Source organism: Phoca vitulina, unplaced genomic scaffold (genome assembly GCF_004348235.1).
Source record: "Phoca vitulina isolate PV1807 unplaced genomic scaffold, GSC_HSeal_1.0 scaffold46, whole genome shotgun sequence".
Taxonomy (NCBI): domain Eukaryota; kingdom Metazoa; phylum Chordata; class Mammalia; order Carnivora; family Phocidae; genus Phoca; species Phoca vitulina.
In genome coordinates this window covers 11,059,518-11,080,900 of record NW_022589749.1, presented here as the reverse complement: position 1 = coordinate 11,080,900, position 21,383 = coordinate 11,059,518, and the positions used below count along the sequence as shown (strand labels likewise).

The 21,383-nt window shown below is 60.1% G+C and overlaps 1 protein-coding gene across 16 annotated transcripts in view; it reads left to right on the top strand.

Annotated features, from left to right (window-relative positions):
- Window positions 1-21,383, top strand: part of NCOR2 (nuclear receptor corepressor 2) — a 211,547-nt gene that overhangs the window by 145,556 nt on the left and 44,608 nt on the right. For all 16 annotated transcript variants that reach the window (XM_032431582.1, XM_032431570.1, XM_032431581.1 and 13 more), the window contains 3 exons: window positions 792-854; window positions 12,925-13,067; window positions 20,200-20,347. In XM_032431582.1, the coding sequence (XP_032287473.1) occupies window positions 792-854; window positions 12,925-13,067; window positions 20,200-20,347 (354 nt within the window). The remainder of the gene's footprint in view (window positions 1-791; window positions 855-12,924; window positions 13,068-20,199; window positions 20,348-21,383) is intronic.

Below are 21,383 nucleotides of genomic sequence, written 5' to 3'. Positions count from 1 at the left end.
AGGGGGAGGCTGCCCTGGGGGGAGGGTGGGGGCCATCTCCCCTCTCTCGGCTTGAGCTGTTCCTTCTCAATTCCCTCCTGCTGGAACTTCCCTCCACTGGTCAGCTGGCCTCTGCCAGCACATACTCCGGGCCTGGTGCTGTTCCAGGCACTGAGTCCACGAAGCTGGTCCCTCATGTCTGCCCTCTTCATGAGGTCTTAAGCAATTTACAGGGCAAGACCTGGGCTCATATCTAGGGGACCTTGGAGGAGAGACCCAAAAACCGTGCCACAGCAGAGGCCTGGCCAACTCTGTGTGATGTCAAGGGGAGCCATGTCCCCCTTTCTAAAGCTTCATCCTGACCAGGGGCAGTTGGGGGAGAATATAGCAATCACCCTGTAGCATTCTCAATGAGGGACCTTAGAAGCCCCAGCGGACAATTGGCCATGTCTGAAACCATTTTTGATTGTCACAGTTCGAGTGGGGACTACTGGCATCTAGTGGGTTAAAACCAGGGGTTTAACAGCAAAGAATCACCCGTACGGACAAGTCCACGCTCAGATGAGGTCCCTGCCCATCCAAAGCTCACATCCCTTGTTCCCCTGACCTTCATGCGGTCACCATGCTTTCAGGTAGGTCACCCTCTCCCCAACCAAGTGCATGCAGAGATCGTTCTCACAGTCCAGGCCCTGGACCACCTCAGTGTCCCCGCCCGTGAACTGGGCTGATTACACCACCCCCATCCCAGCGGGTTGTGTGGAGGCTGGACCGCCCCTCGGGCTGCTGTCCATGCACCCCGTCTTCCTTTTTAGCTTCGATGGAGATGAATGAGAGTTCTCGCTGGACCGAAGAAGAGATGGAGACAGCCAAGAAAGGTGAGGGTCTCTGGGGGCTCTGACCCATCTCGATTGGCATCCAGGTCCTGAAGCTCGTGTGCTGGGGAGGATGAGGCACATCGGGCCTGAACCAGGTGCTCTGGTGCCATCTGGAGGGGCAGGCTCTGCTTTCGGGCTGTTCTCAGATTGGTCACTTTTCCTTGGAGTCTCAGTTTTGCCCTTCAGTGGCTGCATTGTCAGGCCCCACAGTGTGTCCCCAGGGTGACATCAAGGCACAGCTCCGAAACCGTGCAGCTCATGCTGTGGACACGGGTCGGTGGACAGCTTCTGTCGCCTCCGGGGTCAGCAGGCTGCGGCCCCGTAGATCCTGGCGACAGCACACCTGGGCGTCTGGGAGGGGAGGCACAGAGCTTGCCGGCAGCCGCTGCGGTGGGGTCACAGAGTCAAGCTGTGTCCCCCCCTCGGTTGTGTCATGTCCCTGGAGGCAGCTGGAGGCCATGTGCGGTAGTGCTGACCTCACATCCTCCTGCAGAAGCCAGCTCTGTGTTCACTGGAGCCGGAACAGCAGGGTCCTTCCCTTCCTGGCTCAGTGACCTGTCTCTGTGCCTCAGTTTCCCGTTCCGTGAAGTGGGAGGGGCATCCGCGTTGGCCGTGAGGAACCAGAGATAACAAGCATCGAGGGCCCTGAGGATGGGTCCTGCGCTGTCGGGGCTGCAGCCACGTGGGTTCCCCTTGTCTCTGGGCCGACTCCTCCCTCGCCCGTGCCCAACCCTGACAGGGAGGCTGAGGCCGGGCGGTGCCTGACCCCTGTTTACCTGCCTGCTCTCATTTACTCTCATTCCGGCTCCCAGAGGGGCTCTTGTTTCCATCCTGTCTCACAGAGGAGGAAGTGACTAGTGGGGCCTCCAGCTCTCGTCCCCCTGGCCCCACAGGGCCCCACCGCTGACGTGCAGCTTCTTGTGCCCAGAGCTCCAGGTCGTGACCCACAGAGGGAACAAATGGCCTTTTTTGTGAAGGCCCCGGGTGCACGGGGGCAGGCGAGTGTGAGGACAGGGCGGCCCCCAGGCCCCCACCCTCCACCCTGGGAAGGGGCTGCTGTGTGGCCTGAGTGCTCTGCCCTGGTGTTTCAGAAATCGCCTAGGAGCAGCCCCAGACCTGAGCAGGCTCCTCCCGCCCTCCCGGGGCCCCAGGCCCCCCTGCCGAACTCCCCGCCCCGGAGCGAGACCCACCGAGGCCCTGGAAGATGAGAGGTTTTCAGCAGAGCAGTGCAGTACGCGGGGGGCCTGGGCATTGTCTCTAGCTGCAGGGCACAGGGGGCCACACTGTGGCTTTCCTTTGTCCTCTGTCCACCGTGTGGTTCCAGGATGGATTGCACTACTGGGTGCAGAGGAGGCTTCCCTGAGAGCGTGTGAGCTTTTTCCTCTCCGTTATGTAATTTCGGCAAAACACGCATAACATAAAACTTACTGTTTACTATTTAAAAGTGTACAGTTCGGTGGCATTAAGTATATTCACAGTGTTGTGCAGCCTTCACCTCTGTCTGGTTCCAGAACGTTCTTTCACCCCAGACGAAACCCCGGTGCCCACAAGTGGTCACACCCAGCCCCCAAGGCCTGCCAGCCCCTGGCATCCACTCATCTCCGTTCCGTCTGTGGATTTGCCATTCACATGAATGGAGTCCTGCAGTACGTGCTCTTCTGTGTCTGGCTTCTCTCCCTCGGCCTCACGTTTTCGAAGTTCCTCCACGTTGTAGCGTGTGGGCTTTGTTCCTTTTTATGGCCGAGCTCTGTTGCACGGCGTGGAGGGAACCCCCCCCACCCCCGTCCTGCTGATGCATTCATTTGTCCGTTGGCCCACGGTCATGGGGCTTGTTTCCACCTTGGGGCTATCGTGAACAGAGCCGCCGGGAACATTTGTGGAGGATTGCACGTTTTTTTAACCACGCGTGAGACCCCTGCGTCTCAGCTGTTGGCAGCGATAACCGCCCGGCACCCCACACCCCACCCCCCCCACGGGGGCGGGGGGGGGCCCCCTGCGCCCCCCCCAGGCCGCCCGGCCGGCCCCCCCCCCCCCCCCCCCCCCCCCCCCCCCAGAGTGTCTTCTGTTGTCACGGCGGCTCCATCCCTGGCTCCCTCCCTGTTGCCTGGGAACCGGGAGTTGGCCAAGTTGGCGGCTGTCCTCTCTCCCTCTGGGAAGGGCAGATCTGGGGAATGGGAGGTCGGCCGGGATGACTCACCAGCCGAGACGGGAGTGTACCCCACTGTCTCAAGGTTGGGTCCTCACAGCGGCAGTGAGCTCATCCTGGGTCCTGCCCACAGAGACGGCAGTGCGAGAACCCCCTGAGGACTGTGCACGCCAAGGCCCTGCTCAGTGACATTTGTAATAATGCGATGAGCGCCAGCGTGCTCGTCTGCCGTGAATTACAGCAATCTGGACAATTACTGCTCAGGGTGGCTGCTAATGGCTGTGTGTTCCAGGCGGCGGGAGGGGGCGGGGCGGGCAGGCAGGTGCTAGCAGCCCCGGCGACTGCTCTCCAGCACGGACGGCGGGGGGAGGCTGGGAATGTCGTGGAGCCCCCCGTCCAGCCCTCAGCAACCCAGGAAGGGACTCAAGCAGCTATGCTTCAGGCAGATGGCATGCATCTTGCTACCCAGCCTCCCCATCGACCCAGTGCTTCACCCTGTGCAGGGCAGGGGTACCCAGAGGCGGCCTGGTCCCTCCCGTGGGCAGCCCAGGGAAGCAAGCAGCCAGCTGTCCCCAGGGTCTTGGGGGTGCTGAGCCTACCTGGAGCATCCCAGAAGACTTTCAGCAGCCTGGCCTGGAAGGTTGAGCTGCAGAGGACACCCCCCCCCCAACCATCCCCAGAGAGAAACCAGACCTTTTAAAAGCTCTGTGATCTCAGGCAAGTCTGTCAACCTCTTTGTGCCTCTGTTTCCTCATCGGTCTGGTGGGAATTAGAATATCGCCCACTGTGTGAGTTTCCTGGAGCTGCCCTAATAAGACACAAACAGGGGGCCTTAGAAAGAACAGCAGGGCGCTCTCTCCCAGCTCTGGAAGCCAGAGGTCCGAAGTCAGGGTGTGGGCAGAACCGCGTTCCCTCTGACTCTAGGGAGGAAACCTGTCTTGCCTGTCCAGCCTCCGGTGGCTGCCTCGGTCCCTGGCGTTCCTTGGCTTGTGGGCACATGGCTCCCATCCCTGCCTCCGTCTTCACGTGGCTGTCTTCCCTCTGTGTGTCTTTGTCCAAATTTCCCTCTTTTTATAAGGACCCACCCTCATCCAGGGTGATCTCATGTCTGTAAAGAGTCTTTTTCCAATAAGGTCACCTTTGGAGGTGGCAGGTGGACATGAAATTTGGCGGGAACACGGTTCTGTGAAAAACGAAATAAAACCCAGAAGAGCTTAGGGCAGCAACGTATCAGGCATATTGAGGGCCCCGTCACCATTTGTAACTCTCACTCGTCCCTCAGCCGTGTGACCCTGGCCTGCCCCGTCCCTGTCTTGGCCTCATTTCGCTCCTACTCTAGCATGTGGCTGGGACGCCATCTCCCGGGGGCATCGTAAGGGGGGCATGAACCATAAATGTACAGTTCTTAGTATACGGTAGGCGCTCAGAAGTGGTAGGCCCACAGTTCAGTACAGCGACTCTGAAGCCCTTCGTGCAGAGTTCAAGCCCTGGCTCCTTGTGCACACGTTGGGGACATGGGCTGGAGGTGAGTGACCTGCTACGCAGGCGTAAAACGACACTTGGAGGAGGTTCCACAAGGCCAGAGAGGGTTCCCCCGAGGTAGGAGCCCTTGGGCTGGCACCCAGAGCACAAACAATAGTAAGTAACACTGCATGGTACTTCTCAGTATTCCTGGGTGCGAGGCAGGTGCCGTTCTTAGTTCCTTTATTCAGATTTGGAAACCAAAGCTCAGAGAGGTTACGTGAGCTGTCCCGGTTCACACAGCTCTTAATTGGTGGAGCTGGGGTTTGAACCCAGATACTCTGGTTACAGAGTGGGAATGGGGCTGCTGTGAGATTTGAATGAGTTAGTCCATGGCTTGGCTACTATTAATCAGATAAGGAGGGGCGCCTGGGTGGCTCATTCGGTTAAGTGTCCGACTCTTGATTTCAGCTCAGGTCCTGATCTCAGGATCGTGGGATCGAGTCCCACGTTGGGCTCTGCACTCAGCACAGAGTCTGCTTAAGATTCTCTCTCTCCCTCTCCCTCTGCCCCTCCTCCTGCTCGTGTGTGCGCTTGCTCGCAAGCTCTTTTGCTAAGTAAGTAAATAAATAAATAAATAAAAATATTTTTTAAAATCAAATAATGGGGGAGGGAAGAGCATCCCAGCAGCAGGAACAGCACGTGCAAAGGCCTTACGGCAGGGCAGTGTGGTCGAGTAAGATGTTGAAACACAGAGTGAGGGGGAGAGAGGCAAGGGATGGAGAGGCTGTTGGGATCCTGGCCTTACCAGCTGTGGGATGGAGTTTGGCCGTTATTCTCAGAGCATGGGGAGGGGGTGGGGCAGGGGACACAAAGCTGCAGGGTTCTGGGTGGGCAGGTGGGCAGTTTCTCTTCTCGGGTGCATGGAGTCAGGGCTGCCTGCCCCGGGGCGCACACCAAGGAGGGACTGAGCATGTGCAAGAAGCAGCCTCCCCAGGAACCCGGCAGCTCCGGGGAGCTGGCTGCCCGCCCTCAGGCTCCGCGCCATGCTGGGCAGGAGGGGCAGGCCAGGCGCTGGGCTGGGATGTGAGGCTCTAGTTCCCCTGGGAAAGGTCAGCCTGGCCTGGCTCAGAGTCTTGACCCAGCTGTGCAGGAGGCCCGGGGCTCTGCTGGCAGCTCCTCTTGGTCCCCAGCATCTCGTCTCTGGTGGGTAGGGTGCCAGCTGTGGAGGGGGTGGGGAAGCCCCTGCTCACACCATTCTGGGCCAGGAACAGGCGCCGGCCTAGCTCCATGCTGCCAGCCCCTCCCTGGCCTCAGGTGGCCCGCCTGGTGAGGGCAGAGAGGCAAGGTGAGCCGCCCAGAGTGGAGGTGGCCCCGGGCAAGCCTCCCAGGCAGGGTGGAGCTGAGGCCAACCCCAGAACTCTCTCTCAGTAACCCTGGGCTTGCAGCACTCGCCCCCCTCACCCCCAACCCCCACCACTTAGAAACCACTAATGGTTTTGCACCTCCGAAGTGCTTGTTGTGCACACTGGCTGGTTTAATTAGTTTTTACGGATGAAGAGGCTAAGGTTCAGGGAGGGGAGGTGTGAGCCCCCAGCCGCGGAGCTTGGAAAAGCAGGCCCTCCCCACGTACGTGTCGGTCGCCAAAGCCTCCTGCCGCCCGTGCTGCAGGGACCGCAGACGAGGAGCAGCCTGTGAGCGCTGCCGGGACCGGGCACGCGGTGCAGTGGTTAGTGCGCCGGGCCACCTCCGGTGCAGGGGTCAGTGAGGGCCCAGAAGGGGACAGGGCCAGCCCTCAGTGGGCGCGAGGGAGGCTGACGTAGGGGGGCGGCGGCGGCATCAGGGCCGTTCGAAGGGACAGTGCGGCTCCCCAGGGCTGACGCGGGTGGGGAGCCGCTGCCGCTCTTGGGCTGCGATGGGGGAGTCACATCTTGGGCATGTGGCCTCCCAACCCGGATGCTTCTGGCGTGTGATGGTTCAGAAGGAGGAGAAAGTTGGGTTTCTGCACGACCTCGGGGTGGAGGGGGCAACCAGACTCAGGGGCGGGCTCCAGACCCCTCTGTTGCTCCTTGTCCGCCCTCTTGAAGATGCAGTGAGGCACGTACCAGCTCACTTCGTTCCCAGGAGAAAAATGCGCTCGTCCGCGTTCAAGCTGCTGACTCCTCAGGGACAGCGCCTGGCAGCTCACACAGCAGTGCTGATGCGCGTTTTCACGTGGCAGGTGCTCACCGGTTGGAGCACTTTGCACGCATTACCGTACCAGCGAGTGTTCCACGTGTGTGGACGTACACGTGTGCACGCACGGGCACACACACGCACTTGCGCTTTGCCCACGAGAGAACCGAGGTCCGGAGGGCTGAGTGATGAGGCGGCACGTGCACAGCGGGGACCGGAGCCGCTGCGCCCCGGGAGCGCGCGCTCTGCTCTGCTCTGTAGGAAAACCTGGCGCTGAGCGTGTCACGTGGCCTCTTCCCAGCGTGGTAAGCAAGGCGACGTTAGGTCACACACAGGTGACTTCTTTTCATCTTGAGTGTCTTCTGGATCGTGTGTTGGGGGGAGAGGTGGCTATTTGACATCCTGTGGATGATTTGTGGCTCTCGCTGCTGAAACTAGGGCTTATTTTTAAAAGCATAAATGGAAAGAAAAAGGCAGGTAAGTCAAAGTTCAGGCACAGAGTTGTCTAGCCAGGATCCTGACGGGATTTCAGGACTGGCCGGGGTTTTGGAAGCTCTGACACAGGGTTGCCAGCTGATGGCTGAGTCCGTGTCCAGCCCACCCGGGGCTTGGGGTTTCTGAAAGAAGGAAGTGCCGTGACTCAGGACTAAGGCTGCTGGATTTTTCCCCCTCTCCTTCGACAGTGTTTTGGGCAGAAAATTTTGTTTCACAAACTGGAGTTTCTTTTGGAAAATGGCAGCGGGCAGGAGGGGTGAGGATGTGCCCCTCTTGTAGGCGGCCTGTGCTTTTCATGGAGGGAACAGGATGCCTCAGGGTTGGAAGGGGTTGGCTGGGGTCGGGGAGCCACTGCGTTTCCTGGAAGGGGGTGCTGGTTTGCAGAGAGAGCGGCTGTGTGTTCCCCGGGATGCAGAAGGATGGTGGTGTGCCCCCCTGGGTGCTACCAGGGCCCTCACCGCCCTGTTTGTTACGTGAACTCACCGATGGTGGGCCGGGGGGTGGCTGTTGGTGCGGGTTCATAGACTCTGGGGGGGCAGCTGCCTGTGGCAGGGACCTCGAAAGGGAGCCGGGCCAGGGACAGGACAGGGACAGAGGCCTCTGTGGGGGCTGAGTCACTGCTCCCGCAAGAGCGGTTTGTCAGAGGCCCCTGCACAGTGCAGGGACGCTTCCCCTGACGGTGGCCAGAGCAGTCAGCAGCCAGGCTGAGCCCCCCAGGCCACGATGTTGAGGCGCCCTTCCCACTGCCACCCCTGCGGCCACCCACTGCTCCTTTGTCTGCTTCGGGGCTCCGAGTGTGTGACTCAGACCTCCTGGCTTGACTTCCTGTCTTGGTCAATTTCACTTCCTAGTTCCTGCGTCCTGATTCTTCAGAACGAAACTCTTTCCTTAGAAGTTAGAAGTGGGGTCGGGGAATCCAGACCACAGGGGACATTGGGAGACATCTGGGCACAGGAGTGGGACGCTTGTGGGCAAGTCCCTGGGTATGAGAGGTGAGCACTGCCACCAGCCTCATCTGGTGAGGGTCCAGGGCACCTGCTGGGATACGCAGCCCCCCTCTCAGGAGCTCCTTCCTGGGAGCCGCCCGGGGGGCCCCCAGACCCAGACACACGGGGAGTCCGGAACTTTGTTCATTTGCCACGTGCCTTCTGTGTGCCCGGCAGTCATGGGTGCAGAGACATGACAGTCAGTGAGCAGTGGAGCAAAGGGGCTGACTTCTGAGGGCGATGATGGCAGGGTGGCTACGGGGGATGGCTTTAGAGGAGCTGGTCAAGGACTCTGAGGAGGTATCACTTGAGCTGAAGGAGGACAGAGGCAGATTTGTGAAAAAGCCATGCAGGTGGAGGAAACAGGTAGTCCTGGGTCACACTCAGGGGCTGGGCATAAAAGGTCCCAGTGGCTGGAGTGGCTGAGCAAGGGGAGAAGTAGGGAGCGGGCTGGCCAGGTGGGTGGGGCTGGTTCTGCAGGGCCTCACGCGCCACACTGAAGCCTTTGGATTTTACTCGGAGAGGCACGGGTCGTCATTGGGAGATGGGCATTCTAAAAGCTCACTTGGACTTCCCTGCAGAGTAGGATTGAGGGACGCAGGCAGAAAGTCCTAGATCCCTGACATGGTTGGGATCCCAGGATGAGAGGTGGGTGCACAGGTGCGTCCGGGATGCCTGTTGTTCCTTGGGTTTCCGTGGGCAGGACATAAAGGCTGAGGGCTAAAGGGACAAGCAGGTCAGTGACCCTGGAGTTGGAGAAATCGGTCATGACCTGGATCTGGCTCCAAAGTTCAACCCCGTTAACTTTCAAACTCCCGGGAGCTGCCTATGACATCTCTGGCAGGTGTTTCTATGGGTGCAGGCTGCTCTGGTTGTCAGGGGTGTCTCGGAGAGGGAGGAAAGACACGGCCGTCGTCCCGAGACCCTCGGGCAGCAGAGAACCGTTTGGGGACTCCAAACCCTTCCCCCGGCCCTCAATGGTTGGAGGTCTCATTTGCACTCGGAAGAGGCTCCTCAAATCCTGAGCTTCCTCCTGGAATGTGAAGCCAGGCCCACCCATCCATAGACCAGTGGGTGCTGGAAGGAGTGCACGGCCCCTTTCCTGTGGTCCCAGACCTCCAGAGTGTCCCACGGAGGGCCTGGCAGCATCAGGCCGGGTGGGGGGCAGACCGCAGGTGGAACTGGCACCGGGGAATGACAGCGGAAGAAGCTGTTTGCTCCCCGTCTGCTGGGGTGGAGAAGCTCTGTTTTTCTGAACCCTCATCTGTTCTTACCGCTGCTGACGCCGCCACCGCCACGGATGGGGAGAGAGGGAGGGGGAAGCCAGTGCCAAGTTGGCCCGCCCCTTCTGAACCTGGGCTTCTGCCACGCTCCCCCGCCCGCCCGCTCCCGAGAGCCTCCGTCTGGAGGTCACATTCAGCCCTGACGACGCGTCTCGCTGGGTCAGGCAGCAGGAAGATCCAGCCCAGGCGCGCAGTGAGGCTGCTCAGGGCACTGCTGCCCCGTCAGGCTTGGCTCTTTGGAGTCCGCCCAGCAGGGGCGTCCGGAGACTGGGGGCTCCTGGCCAGCACCCCTTGCTGAGCGTCTGTTCAGGGTGCACTTGTGCCCGGAGGAGCCTTGGACACGGTGCACCCTGGTGACGCCTGGCACGGGGCACGAGCACACAACTGACAAGTTCCCGCCGCCCGCCCCCATCGGCGAAGGGCACCTCGCACGCCCGCAGCTGCGGGGGGGGGGGGGAACGGTGTCAGGACTAGCAGCGCGGGGGGAGCGGGTGGTAGGAGCCCTGGGCCACCAGGGGCGGGCGGTGCGGAGCTGCTTCCCCGCCCTTCTCCGAGCCAGCCTCCGCCCGCCTGCCTGCCCTCCCTCCCCTCCTCTCCCCTCCCCTCCCTCCCTCCCTCCCTCCCTCCCGCCGCCGCCGCCGCCGCCGCCGCCGCCGCCGCCGCCGTTGGACAGAAGGATGTGAGGCAGAGCTGAGCCGGAGCAGACGCCAGCCACAAGCCTGCTCCAGCCACAAGCCTCGCGGAGCTCGCACCGCGGCCGCCCAGCCTCCCGCCTCCCAGCCCGCTGCTCCCAGCTCCACTCCCTGGAGCATCCTCCAAGCCGTATGTTTCCGGAAAACTTGGCCGAGGGGGAGACGCAGATGAGAGGATGTGAGTGAGGCCCCAGGAGGGGCTTGGGGTTGCTTTGGGTACTGGTGACAGGGACCTGGCTGTGGCCAGCAGGCAGGGGACTCGGGAGTTCTGCACCCATGGGACCTCATCCCCACCCTTTCCCCTGGGGCCCCTTCCCCCCACCTTTCTGGCTGTCAGTCTGGGGCTCTTGGGGAGGGAGGGCAGGACCTGCTTGGGGCAGGCCCGGGGGGTCTTGGTTGGTGCATGCTCAGAGGTGCTCTCTCTAGCTGGATGGGCACTGGGGGGCTTTCAGCTGGGTCTAGTTTAGGTGGTCTGCAAGGCTCGGTGAGGTCTAAAGTGCTTGTCCCTGTGCCCGGCGCTCTCAACCTGGGGAACAGGAACCAGAAGGGGGCCCTGGCCAGCGATATGAGGACACTCACCCAGCCTCTCACGTAGCCGTTAGGAAACCAGGGCCCAGAGAACAGAGTGGGTGGCTGATACCACACAGCACTTTCCAGGCAGGGCTTCTGGACAACCCTGTCCAGGGCTCCTTCTTGAGTCCCCGCTCGCTTTTGGGAAGGGCTGGGTGACCCCGTCACCCTCATGAACTCCTGCTGTTGCCGCTGCCCCAAGTGGAGTTAATTAGGACCTAAAGCCCCAGCCAGCCTCCAAACCACCTCCTTATTTATGTGTTGAATTTGGAAATGTCAACCTCTCTGGGGTCCGGCCACCCCCTGGGCCCTCACTGCTGCTACCCGCCACCGCCCCCCCCAGCAGGCCCAGATGGGAGACCCGCCCTCTCCCGCCCAGGGTTCCGGCCCGACGTGTTTGCCTGGGCTCTCTTGGCCCCGGCTGGGGAAATATAAATAAACTCGCGTCCCGTCGTCCTCCGCCAGGTTCTGTGGAAGTGGCAGCTGCCGTTGGCGCAGGCGGAGGGAAAGGTCAGGGGGCCGGGTGACACTTGATCCCGTGCCCCAGCCCTCCCCTCCGCGCCTGTCCTTGAGGAACCCTGAGGAGCCCGCTGGGGAGCCACGTGGCCCTCGGCCTCCACAGGGGAGCAGGTGGTCTGTGGGGCTGGTGCCACCTCCACCCCGTGGGGTCCAGAGCCAGGAGAGCTGAAAACCTGGGTCCCCGCTCCCACTCTGCCCTTGGCCTAGCCCCATAAGCTCAGGAGTGGCTGTGGCCCCTTGAGCCTGTTTCCCCCACCTGGGGGTGGGGGAACAGTCACGGCCTCGGCAGCAAGCACGAGACAGAACCACGTCTTTGAAGGGCTTTGCAAACTCCAGGTCCCTCAGCCATGTGATGTGGCGGTTTGTCGATGTTGTTCTTATTGCAGTTTTATTTTCATGGGAGCCTGGTACATAGCGAGCTGTGGGCACATGTTAGAATGGATGGATGGATGGATGGATGAACAAATGAATGACAGAAAATGCCAACACACAGACTGTTGGCCCCTCGGGGTCCTGCATCCCTGCAAAATCCCAGTCATAGCCTCCCTGCTTGCAGCTTGATTTGATTCAAGGAAAATGACCTCAAACTTCGTTATGGGCAATCTTTCGTTAGCCGTTACAAGTCTAGCTCCGGGGCTCAGAGGCTGCCGTGTTCCCAGCAGTGTGACTCAGGCTTCATGCCGGCTGCCCTTGGGGGGCCCAGTCCTGCCCCGCGGCCCTTGGGGGTGTGGAGCCTGCCGTCTGTCCCTCCGGCAGCCCCCAGGAAGGGGCCAGCCCTACCCGCTCAGGCTGACCTGGCCGTGCAGGGCATGCCGAGTACATAGAGACGCTGCTGTGTGTGGCGTGCCCGTGTGTGCCGGGAGCTCCGGGGGCAGATGGACTGAGACCTGGGGCCGGGCTTCCCAAGTGCGGCGCCTACGTGCAGGGTGCTGCGTTTTTGCTGAGCCTGCTGTTTACGGTGTTGAAACTAGAATGGGGTGTGGAGTGGCGGGGGTATAGCTCTGGCCTGAGTTTGTGGGGCTGGAGAGAACTTTCTCCAACCTAGGTGGGTTTGGGGTGGAGTCTGCCAATTCCTGGGGATTTCTCCCCCTATCAGGAGTTGGTGAAGCTGTGAGAAGCTCACAGAGATGGGGGAGGGGGCTGTGTTAGGGGCTCAAGTCTACTGCCAGCCCCTGAATCAGCCTGTGGGCCCCAAGCCCATGATGGCCTCGGGCTCCAGAGGTACCCCAGTTAACCTGGGTGAAGAGGCTCCTGGCTCCAGCTCACACCCACCCAGACCCCAGCCTCCCTCCCCTGCTCACACGTTCCTTCCTTTTCTCTGGCCCTGGCCCGGTGTGGCCGGAAAACAGCCCTGTCTCCCGAGGCCTGAGGCCTCATCTGCAGCTGTGAGGGGCGTCAGTGCGAGGTCACAACAGCCAGGGGAGGCGAGAGAGGTGGGAGCCTGGGCGGGGTCTGAGCCCCGCGCCCCCAGGATCCTCGACGGTGGCCTTGGCGGGGGCGTACCCAGGGCGAGCACCTTCCTGCCCCTCTCGGTTCTTGGAGCCCAGGCCTTGCCCATGTAGCCTGGGCGGGGAGGGGTGGTGGCCAGGCCCCCATCCCCACCTCTCCGGCGCCCCCCACCCCACTGTGTCTGCTTTCGGAGCAGGGAGTCTCGTGCCTGGATTCAGAGCACTTTCAGCCTGGGGCTTCAGGCCGTGGGCACAGGCCCCTGCCGCCCCTCACCTGCTGCCCTTCCCTCCACAGGTCTTCTGGAACACGGCCGGAACTGGTCGGCCATCGCTCGGATGGTGGGCTCCAAGACCGTGTCTCAGTGTAAGAACTTCTACTTCAACTACAAGAAGAGGCAGAACCTGGATGAAATCCTGCAGCAGCACAAGCTGAAGATGGTGAGCACCACCCCCAACCCGCAGCCCGCCTGCCAGGGCCTCGGGGGGGGCTGTGCCCGGGGGCAGGTGTCCACCGGTGTGCTCGTGCTTAGTGGTACCCGGGGGCTGGCTGCAGGAGTGGATCTGTGTCGTAAATCCCCCCCGGGCACTGGGATGGCCCCGTGTGCCAGTCTCGCCCTCCCGGTGCCCCACCTCAGCTCCCTTGCTCTCCTGGGTCCGACACTTCTGGGCGTGTGGAGAAGGAGCATGGCGGGTCGGGCCCTGCCTCACCGAGGACTGTGGCTGTCCTCACTGGAACGACGGCCCCGGGGCAGATGAACCCCAAGTGAGTGTCTCCCCCACCCTGTTTCACCTCACAGTTTTAGGGCTGCCTCGGGGAGGGAAGGACATGTCAGGGAGCTCGCCTCGCTGAGCGTGTAAATGGTCTCTGCGGAGAGAACCGCTTCCTCCACGGCTGATACTGTGAAGGGAGGACCATTTAGGGGCAGCCTCTTCCCTTCCTCCTCTCCCCCCCCTCTCTTTTTTTCCCTACCTCTCTCTCTTCCTCCCTCCCTGATTCCTGCCCTTTTGGACACGCTTGTGACATGCCATGCACTGTCACCATTACAGATCTGGGGAAACTGAGGTTCAGCCAGGCTCATAAACAACGGACTGGGGGTTTGACCCACACCTGTGTCACCCAGGGACCCATGCTCTGGATCACCAGGCTGCATATTTCCTTGTAGATATGAAGGTATAAGAAAGGGGTATATAGCTGTCCTCCCCAGGACCCTCTTGGCCACCGCCCCCCCGCACCTCCCCCGATCGGGTATAAAGTACGTGCAGCTTGTCCTGAGGGGCAATGCTGAATGGCTCCCCCGACGCAGCCCACCGGGGTGCCCAGACTGCCGAGGTCACGCAGCGTGGCCAGCAGGCCGGGGGTAGAATCACCCCACTTGAATGGTGCTTGAGCGCCGTGCAGATTTTACGGGCAACCTCCCCGGCCGCCCTGGGTGGGATCTTCCTGAATTGAGTGTGTAAGCAGCTTCTGGCTTTTCGAGGCCAGCTGCGGAGAGAACCGCTTCCTCCACGGCCGATGCTGGGTCGTGCCCCTATGGGCAGGGCTGAGGCCGACCCTCATTCTGCAGCTGAGCTCTTGTCTGTCCGCCATTCCCGGTCACATGTGGTGAGGCCAGACCACCTTCTCCTTCCCTCCCTGCTGTTCAGATGGTCCCTGGTGCTCCTTGAGCTTCTGGCAGTGCTCCCTGGTACCCCAGGAGCTCTCCTTTTTTTCCTAGATTTTCTAGGACTCTGGTTTCTGCAGGGAGGAAGACTCAGGGAGGCCTGAGGGCACAGAGCATCTGTCTTTAACGCCTGTTGAAATCCCTTAGAGCAGGAGGATTGCTGAGCCCTGAGCAGCAGTGGCTGGGAGGGACCTGCAGGGAGGCAGCCTCTGTGTATACCAGCTAGGGATTAACTCGGGGTGGGGGTGGGGGCTGCTGAGGAGGTCTTCCTGCTCCCTCCCCCCTCCTCCTCCCCCGGCCATAGCTCAGGTTGTTGGGTTACAGGCCTCCCCTCCCAGATTCCCTCATGGCACGGTCCTGCTGTGCCGCCAGGGACCCCGAACTCGAGAGTGTGGGTTGGAGGACCAGAGACCCCAGCAAGGTGGATGGTGCAGCATAGGCTCAGGGGCGAAAGTGAGGTCAAGTCCCAGCTTGATGACGTGGCACCTCTGAGACCTTGAGTGGCAATTCCGTCCCAGCAGGCCTCCGTTCCCTCATCTGTAAGGTGGGGGAATAACGGCCCTTAGCCCGAGAACTCCGGTGAGGACTCAGTGAGTGACCACCTGGGAGGAACCGAGTGCCTGCCAGAGGGGAGCGCCCTGACTGCTGCCACTAGTGGTGGTGGTGGTAGTGGTAGTGTTTTATTTTAAAGCCACTGACCCCCTTTTCTTCTCAGGGGTGTGGGAGGCGCGCTCTCAAATGGTGTGTGCGGGAGTAGCTGTTGTAGGGACTCGGGCCAAGAGACCCGGATTCTAACCCAGATCTCGCCGCTTACTACCTGTGTGACCGTGGGCAAGCGGCTTGTCCTCTCTGGGCTCAGTTTTCCCAGCTATGCAGTGGGGGCAATGCTAGTGTCCCCCTTGGAGGGCTGTTACAACACTCATCCTAGTGGATGCATGGAAGGGCTTGGAACGGCCTGGCACGATGTGAGCGCCCCACAGCCGAGAGCTACAGCCGATGCCTGTGGCTGGGGTCGCGCGTCTCCCTGGGTGCGTGTTGTATGTGGAGTGGGGCTGCTCCTAGACTGGCTGAGTGGTTGGTTGGTTGATTGATGGATTGAGTCAGTCAGTCAGTGTCTTTCATCTGAAAGGCAGTCCGGGATGGTGGAGAGCAGGGCTCTGAGCTAGAGAGCCAGCAGCCGAGTGGTGCCCGCGGGCACACGGCCTCCCCACTCTGGGCCTTGGTGTCCTCTGTAAAGTGAAGGGAAGACTAGGACCCACCGTCAGAGTTGTCATGAGGAGTGGAGGAGTCCTTTGTAAGGGGTGGCGCCGAGCCCAGGGCCAGCGCTCAGTGGGTGCTGGGTGTTACCCTAGCTGTGCACTGAGCAAGCCTTCCTTGAGTGCCCGCTGTGTGCCAGGCCAGCAGTGTGTGTGGGCTTTCCCTGCGGGTGGAGGAGCTGTGGGCATTCCTGTAGTGGACGGCGGGAAGCCGTCTGCCAGGGCCGGGCTCTAGATGGGTTGTGCTGGTCTGAGAGGAGCGTAGCTGAAGCTGATGGAGGAGGCTGCCCTCCTTGTTGCCTGACCCTGAGCACTGGTAGGTGATGAGGACAGGAAACCACGGAGGGGGTTTGAACCCGGGTCTGTAGGAGCGTCCCTTCGTGGACCTGTCCTCCACTAGACAAGGCTCACACAGGACTCAGCAGAGCATGGTCTTGTTGGGTGAGCCGTGGACCAAGTGCATTGGACCAGAAGATGGGGCCAGCAAGCCGTGTTCTGAGGCCTACAGACGGGTGAACCTTGCTGACCACTTATTGGTGAGAAAAGGCAATTTGGGAGTGTGGGGCTGGTTCTTGTTCCCGGCTGACCTTGAAGGAGCAACAGAGGAAGCACAGTGAGCAGATAGAGGGACCCATCACGGGAAGCTGGGCTCAGCCTGGGTCCATCCATCCTGACAGGGGCCACCCAAGCTGCAGGGGTGAGTTCCCCGTCACTGGAGTATGCGGGCAGGCCTCACAAGATGCTGCTGAACTCCATGACCTCTGCCTCTTGCCCCTCCCTGGCCCTCTCCAGTCCCCAGAAGGAAGCTAGGTCTTTATGAATCCTGAAGCAGAGGCAGCCACCTCTGGCCATTGGCCAGGCCCCGTCTGGAGCTCAGAAAGACATGTCACCCTTGTCCAGTGCAGGAAGGAGCCGGGGAAGCAGAGGGTCAGTGGGTGTCCCCTCCCGCTTTACACCAGGCCTGGCCTGAGTGTGGCCATGGGGCGACGTCAGCAGGAAGCAAGATCGGGTGGGCAGGCGAGCATGTCCCAGAGTTATGTAACATTTGGCATTAGTGACTTCTCCGAGGTTTTCCCTCCCCCTCCTTATGGCCGAAGGTTACCCTTTTCTCCCATCTGTGAATCCAAGCCCTGGGGCTCAGCTTCCGTGTTTCTCCGTCTCTGTCTCAGCCCAGGCCCTGCCTTGCCTTGTTTTCCTCTGTTGTCTCCTCCATCCGAGGCTGCATAGGCCGGCAGAGGGACATGGTCTGGGCAACCAAGTGCTTAAACCTCACCTGCATTCAGATCTGGGCTCCTTAACTCGTGAGCTGTGTGATCTCTGGAAAGTGTTTTTGCCTCTCTGAGCCAGTGTCTGTGTCTATCGAGTTCATTCATGTGAAGAAATAGTTACAGAGCATCTGTTCTGTAGGTGCCAGGCGCTGTTTCAGGTAGGCTGGGAGCATAGCAGAGAACGAGGATGCGGGCTCCTAAGGGGTTGATTCTAGTTTGAGAGACAGATTAACATACAAATAATTCCTGATTGTGGTCTGCAGGTGATAAGGTGAGGGATATAGTTGAGAGTAATTGATGGAGGGGGGCAAGGATCAGCTGATTTTGACAGGGTGATAGGGAAGACATCTCTGAGGAGGTGATGTCTGTCTGAGCAAAGCCCTGATTAAGGTGAGGAAGTGAGTCGCACTAGTGTCTAAAAGGATGTCCAGGCAGAGGAACGACCGGTGCAAAGGCCCTGTGGCTGGGGCACTGTCAGCATGTTTGCACAAGGAGGCCAGTGTGTTTGTAGCAGGATGACCGAGGAGGGCAGAGGTGGACAAACATTTCGGAGAGGTGGGGGGATCCAGATGTAGATCGTGCAGGGCTGTATGGAGTGGGGAGGACTTGGGGTTTTATATCAAGGGTTTCAGGGAGGCCCTGGAAGGTCTGAAGCAGGGAGCAGCGTACTCTGGCTTGCAGAGCAGTGGCACGTAGCCACTGACTCAATCCAGGAAAACGCCGGGCACGTAGTAGGTACTTCGTAAACAGCTGCCATAATGATACCAGTTTCACCAGCATCTCCTGTTCGACACACGCCTCCTGATTCTGAGGTATGGGGCTATGTGTGCAGGGATTTGGTGTAATTCCTCAGACGCTTCATGAGTCCCAGCCTCTCAGACCCTGTGTTGGTATTCGAGTGTTGACGTCATACTTGCCCCGCTTGGCCTGTGGTGCCCTGGGCTGCTGGGTCTGGCAGCCTTCAGACCGGACTCGAGTCCCCATGAAGATGCACATCCTGGCCAGGCCCCCAGGAGCCCCTGTTCCCTGCCAGGCTCCCAGTGTTGCGGAGTCCCCACCCAACCCTCCCCCCGCACTGCCACCCAACACCCCCCTGCCCTGGGCAGCCGATCGACTGCCTCACCCAGCCCGAGCACAGGAGTGAGTCCCTGTCTGCTAAAAATAGATTGGGGAAGAAGGGGGAACCCTCAGCCGCACCCACAGAACCCACATGCCACACAACTTTCTCGCGCCTCCGTGGGCTCCAGCTGGGCCTCCGGGAGAAGCTTGGGGTTTGGGGCAGGGCCGGGCCAGCCCCTGGAGGCGGGTGGATGGCGGAGCTGGGCGTTCCCACAGTGGCCAGGGGACATTCGGCAGGGTGGGGCTATGGCCCTGGCCTGTTGGTGACGGAAACCGTGACTAATGGGCAAATGGACGTTTTCCTTTTCCTCCCCATGTTCTGAGTGGCTACGCTCAGAGGACCCCCATTTGCTCAGGAAGAAGGCAGGACAGGAAGTGATCCCACTCCCAGGCTGGGGCTGGGGCTTGGGGACCCCCCTGAGGTCTGTTCCCAGCCCAGCCATGGTGAGGGCCTGGGGCGGGCAGACCCTGCTGGTACCTGGGACAGGCAGGGCATTTGCCCCGAGAGTGGGCTGTACCGTGTTTTGGGTAGGGTGGCTTGCTTCCAGGGGGCTGGGGGATTGGTGGAGGGGAGATACATTAGTGTCCTGTTTTCTGTAACAAAGTACCACAAACTAGGTGACTTAAAATAATAGAACTGTAGTCTGGAGACAAAAGTCTGAAACTGAGGTGTCTATAGGACCCTGCTCCCTCCGGAGGCTCCGGGGAGGAGCCTGCCTTGCTCCTCTAGCTTCTGAGGGTGGTCGGTCATGCTGGACGTTCTTCGGCTTATAGACACATTGCTCCCCTGTGTGCCTCTGTGTCCAGATTCCCCTCTGCTTATAAGGACGCCAGTCGTACTGGACGCAGGGTCCACCCTAATCTAGTATGACCTCATCTTAACTAATTTCATCTACAAAGAGCTTATTTCCAAATAAGGTCACATTCTGAGGTTTGGGTGGACATGGATTCTGGGGGAATAATGTTCAGCCCTGTGTGAGGGGCTTCATTGAGACCGTTGGCATGTCTGAGATTGTTGAAGGTTCTGCTTCCTTCCTCAGAGACCCCAAAGGGCTCAGGCTGGGACCCTCCTGTCACTCCAGCTACATCGGGGTGGGTCGTCCCCTCTTAGGAACCAGTCCACTGCCTCTGGGAGTCCCTGGTCACCATGAGACCCTAGCACTCTGCCACCATGTGTACCCCAACTACCAACTATGTGTTTAAGTCCCCAAGGCTGCCCCTTCGGTCAGTAAGTCAGCCAGCACATGTGCTCTGAACCTCTGCCTGGCCCCTAGGGGCACCCCACCCAGGAGCTGCCAGCCAGGAGCGAGAAGCTTGTTCCCGACCTGGGGGATAGGCATCTGGCTCTGTGAGTAAAGCAGCCGGGCTTCCAGGGACCAGGGTGCCGTGTGGAGGGACATGCAAGGCTCTGCAGTGAGCGCCTTCTTTCTGTTCCTTGCACACACTGAGCTGGGGCCCACCTCGGGGGTCTCTGCTTGCAGTTCCCTCTACGTGGACCACTGTCCTCCAGGGCTTTGCCTGGGCAGCTCTCTCTCAGTGCCCCTACTCGGCTCCGATGGCACCTCCTTCAAGAAGCCTTCCCCATCCATCTAGCCCCCACCCTGTCTGATTCCAGCTTGCTGATTCCCCCACCTTTGAGTCTCTTCTTCTTAAGTGACGTGTTATTTGCTGGTGTCCCTGACTGAAAGACCTCTGTGGGCAGGGACCTTATCTGCCTCATTCATTGTGTGTCCTCAGCCCCGAGGCAGTCCTGGCACGCAGGAGGTGCCCTGGAAAGACTGGGGAAGTGAGACGATGAGCTTCCCAAACCAGCCCTGTCTCCCGGGGCTCAGTGAGGGGCACAGGGGACATGCAAGGGAGCTTCACTCATTCCCTTGCTCCATACGTAGTGACTCTGCCTGGGAGGGTGTCCTCTGGGGCGTATGGTCACTGCTCTGGCTGGGATAGGCAGAGAGGCTGGAGCAATCACAGGGGCCTTTAGGCAGAGACAGCCCTTCCTCACCTGTTCCAGAAGGATGTCAGGGCAGCTGATAGGCCAGGCTGCGTCGTACGTGTATCTGGGACTTGATGGAAGAATAAAGCTCTCAGTAAAAATAACCACTGGCATGCTTGGCCGCTACAGTGGGGCGTGAGGGGGGAAGGTCGCCTCATGGCCACTCGGCTGGTATCGCTGTCCATTGCACCTGTGGTGAGGCCTCAGGCACAGGGAGTCCCCGGGCTGACGGCCCAGGCCCAGGCTGTGACCGCCACTGTCCCTGTGCCCTAGGAGAAGGAGAGGAATGCACGGAGGAAGAAGAAGAAAGCCCCAGCTGCCGCCAGTGAGGAGGCTGCCTTCCCGCCTGTGGTGGAGGACGAGGAGATGGAGGCATCGGGTGCAAGCGGGAATGAGGAGGAGATGGCGGAGGAGGCAGAAGGTGAGGGGCAGGAACTGAGCTGTCCCACAAATGTCTGGGTCCTTCTGCAAAGAGGCCTGGACTGCCTTGGAGGGGGAGGATGGTGATGGTGGTGACGGTGGTGGTGGTGGTGGTGATGGGGCTGGTGGTGTTTGTGGTGATGATGGTGGTGGTGATGGTGATGATGTTGGTGATGGGGATGGTGGTGGTGATGTTGATGGTGGTGGTGATGGTGATGATGTTGATAGTGGTGCTGGTGGTGATGGTGGTGGTGTTGGTGGTGATGGTGGTGGTGGTGGTGGTGATGGTGATAATGGTGGTGATGGTGGTGGTGATGATGTGGTGGTGGTGATGGTGTTGGTGGTGGTGGTGATGGTGATAATGGTGGTGATGGTGGTGGTAATGGTGGTGGTGATGATGGTGATGGTGGTGATGGTTATAGTGGTAGTGATGGTGATGATGGTGATGGTGATGATGGTGGTGATGGTGGTGATGGTGATGGTGGTAAGGGTGGTGGTGATGGTGGTGATGGTGGTGATGGTTATAGTGGTAGTGATGGTGATGATGGTGATGGTGGTGGTGATGGTGGTGATGATGGTGTTACTCCCAAGTGCCCCATTTTGGATGATAAATTACATGGGTCTGTACCTACCCCCMATGGCATGATGTCCCTGAAGACCCCAGCCCCTGCTTAGCTGAATGTCTGTGCCTCACCTGTTATCTTCTAACCCGGAGCTGCCCCAGTTGGGCCCTCATGTGCCTGGTGAACAGAACCTTCTTTCCTCCTGCCCCTGCCTAGGGTGCCTTCCTCTTCCTCCTTTCTGCCTGCCTCTGCATTCAAACTCCCAAGCTTCTGCCAACATGGTGAAGGAAGGTGCAAGTCACCTCCTGGCTCAAGCCAGGCCTGCAAATAAATTCAAGCTCTGCCAGCCTCCAGTGCATTCGTCAGCTTGAACCCTACTTCCTGGTTGAAAACCGAGAATTGGGCCATGTGGTTGCTCTTGCCTCAAGTTGGGGATGGGTCTGGGGATGGAGTCTGGCCCCCTTGCTGCTCTGG